This window comes from Musa acuminata, chromosome BXJ1-3, assembly GCF_036884655.1.
Source record: "Musa acuminata AAA Group cultivar baxijiao chromosome BXJ1-3, Cavendish_Baxijiao_AAA, whole genome shotgun sequence".
NCBI lineage: Eukaryota > Viridiplantae > Streptophyta > Magnoliopsida > Zingiberales > Musaceae > Musa > Musa acuminata.
In genome coordinates, this window is record NC_088329.1 from 33,596,114 (window position 1) to 33,599,328 (window position 3,215).

General features: G+C 40.3%; 1 protein-coding gene across 1 annotated transcript; it reads left to right on the top strand.

Moving 5' to 3' along the window:
* The first annotated feature begins 256 nt into the window (after positions 1-256).
* On the top strand, positions 257-2,773 carry LOC135625143 (heat stress transcription factor A-4b-like). Its single transcript, XM_065129514.1, has 2 exons — positions 257-861; positions 1,395-2,773. The coding sequence occupies exons 1-2, from the start codon at positions 589-591 to the stop codon at positions 2,532-2,534; spliced, it is 1,413 nt and encodes a 470-aa protein (XP_064985586.1). The 5' UTR covers positions 257-588; the 3' UTR covers positions 2,535-2,773.
* Positions 2,774-3,215: the final 442 nt, after the last annotated feature.

The following is a 3,215-nucleotide window of genomic DNA, read 5'->3' on the forward strand; positions in this document are numbered from 1 at the left end:
TATATATATAGCTTTATTTCCTAAATAAAGATATCATTTTATAAAAAATATTATAAAAACTAAAACTAATTTGTGGAAGAGTATATAAATATTAATATGAGTACCAAAACGACTATTTGAGGTCGGAGATATATGTAAAAATTCATTCATTTAACAAAGTGTAAAATATTTAAGCCAATGAAATGAGAGCAATATATATCTATATCTAAAGTCAAATGAAATTTTTTTTGTTTTCCTTTCTTTCTTCTGGAAATTTCAATGAGACGAAAGTAAAACATACGAAATCTCCATTGGTTTCTCCCTATAAAGATTATTACCCAATCCACAGAAGCAGATCGAAAGGGAGGAGGAAGAAAAAGCATTCTTTCTTCTGGTTCTTCTTCCTCTCCTCTCTTGCTTCCCTTCGAGCCTCCTCGCCGTAAAGGCCGGACCTTTCCGCAGGGTGTTCGCCGGTGTCGCCTGCTCGGTGATCAGAAGCTGTTCAAGATTGTTTCTTTTTGGGGTGCGACCCGTTGGAAGAGGGAGCAGCGGATCGATCGAGGTTCTTGGGTGGGACGGCGGTCTCGAGGTTGATCCTTCCATGATTGGATGCGATTCGACCTAATTCCTCGGTCGTTGGTGTTCGATTTGTTGATAGGGATGGAGAGCCCACGGGGGAGTTCGAGTTCGAGTTCCCCTCCCCCGTTCCTCACCAAGACGTACGAGATGGTGGACGACCCGGCCACGAACTCCATTGTCTCGTGGAGCCCCACCAACCTGAGCTTCGTCGTGTGGAATCAGCTGGAGTTCGCTAGGGATTTGCTGCCCAAGTATTTTAAGCACAGCAACTTCTCCAGCTTTGTGAGGCAGCTCAACACTTACGTAAGTGGAACAATTCCATGGAAAGGCCTCTCCTTTCTAACAGTTGGAATCTGTGTTTTGCTTCCTGTTTGATTGTTAATTGGCGTACTTTTCTTGGCTGCTTTATTTGTATGATTTGTCTTTTGTAGAGAACGAGAGAAAGTTCAGTTCGCAGAAGTGATTTCTGCTTTCTATCAAAGCTTTCATACCTCATTCTTGGTTCTTGAACCAAGATGTTCTTGTTGTGATCTTGAACTTCTGAAATTGGTTAGAGATGAGTTGATTGAGCCGGTGGTCTATTTTCCACCACCCTGATGATTCAGTTAATTAGTTTTTCTACATGTCGATTTATTTTAGATCGTGTAGAGTTTTGGACAAGTTCTTCCTTTCTTTCCTCTCTTCAATTTGCGAGTTAGATTGGCAATAAGTTAGTAATCATGACTTAGATAAGTATGAATACCTTTTTTGCCTTGATGATCTTCAAGTGGTGTGAACTGGTTAGTGTTTCTGATGTGTGATTCAAAAGATATTAAACTGTTCATTGACCCTTGCAGGGTTTCAGAAAGATAGACCCTGATCAGTGGGAGTTTGCAAATGAGGATTTTATACGAGGAGAAAAGCACCTCCTGAAGAACATACACAGACGCAAGCCAGTATATAGCCATTCGCCGCACAACCAAGGTAGCTCTTCAGGACCACTGTCGGAAGCTCAAAAACAAGATCTTGAAGAGGAGATTGAGCGGCTTAAGCAAGAAAAGGCTATGCTTGTGAATGAGCTTCGGAAGAACGTGCACAAGCAGCATGGAATGGAGCACCAAATGCAGTCCTTAGAGGAAAGATTACAGGTCCTGGGAGACCGACATAGAAGTTTGATGGCCTTCTTGACACAGATCGTGCAGGAGCCTTGGTTCCTGTCTAACCTTGTACAAGACTCTGATCTTCTCAGCAAGAAGAGGCGATTGCCAAAAATCGATTACTTCAATGAGGACACTGCTATGGAAGATAATCAAATTGTCACTTTCCAGCAGCCCTTGGCGGGTGAAAAATCAGACTATGCATCTATTCAGATATTTGACATGGAGCCTTTTGAGAAGATGGAGTCATCGTTGAATTCATTGGAGAATTTCTTCAGAGGTGTTAGTCAAACTTCCGGTGATGACATGTGCTATGATAGCATTGTGGCTTGCCTTCCCACTGATGTTCTTCTCACTGAAATGAATGCATCATCAGTGGAGACTGGTGCAAGTCTGCAATCACTTTTGCCTAACTTATATCCTTCTTCACCTTGTCTGGGAGATATCCATTCGTCTCCAGAGACAGCAGAATGTATGAGCCATGTGGAAACTCCTGGTATTCCTGCAGCTGAAAATCAAACAGATTCAAGGATCAAGGTTGCTGAGATAGATGTTAATTTAGAACCTGCAGCTACTGAGGTTGATTCATTGCGAGATCAAGCAACCAGTACCACCACATCTACCATGCCCACTGGAGTAAATGATGTGTTTTGGGAACAATTTCTTACAGAGATACCAGGTTCTTCTGTTACTAAGGTAGTCCAGTTGAAAAGAAGAGATTCAGATGATGAACAAAGTGAAGGAAAGATAAGAGAGGTGGAAAACATGTGTCGGAATAGGATAAATGTTGATCATTTTGTAGAAAAGATGGCGAATCTTACTTCAGTAGAGAAAACCTGATGTTAGATTTCGTTTTTGGTGTTTCATATGTTAGGATATATATATGTGATTTGATAGCGAAATATAACCCATGGTAGATATGTATGATAAAGACACTCAGATTTCAGTCCTGAAATTTATTTGCATCCTCGGTTAGAAGTAACTTGTACTTTTCTTACTAGCACCTTATTCATTTATTTTTGGATGCATGGTGGCATCTGGTATGAGGATAATTCTAAATCATTTTTACCTTGAGGCTATGCCCCCTCGTTTTTCGACAAATTTATTGATTGACTGAATTGACATCCTTTTTCTCCCATGCATGTTTTACATGGGTTAATTTATACTCACAGACTTGACATGAAAATTCTTTAGATCATTAGATTTAGTAAGCTTTCTTGACTGCTATTTGAAATGAAATTAGAGGGTATATTTGTTCATCAAGGTCAACCATATTGATCTTTGCGCATCTGCCTATGTCGTTTTTGTAGTTTATATTGTTTGACATGGTATGGGTGGTTGTAGTATCTGCGCCTTGTTGTTTGTTGTTGACAATATGCATCTGTTTGGTTTTTACATTGCAGTAGTCAGATACATTGCAAAATTGGCCCTTTTTATTATGTTAAGTTTGCCTCTGGGATGCTCATTCAGACGTTTATCTTGGAAAGTTGGAATACGATATCTAGGGTTGCCTTGGCAGTC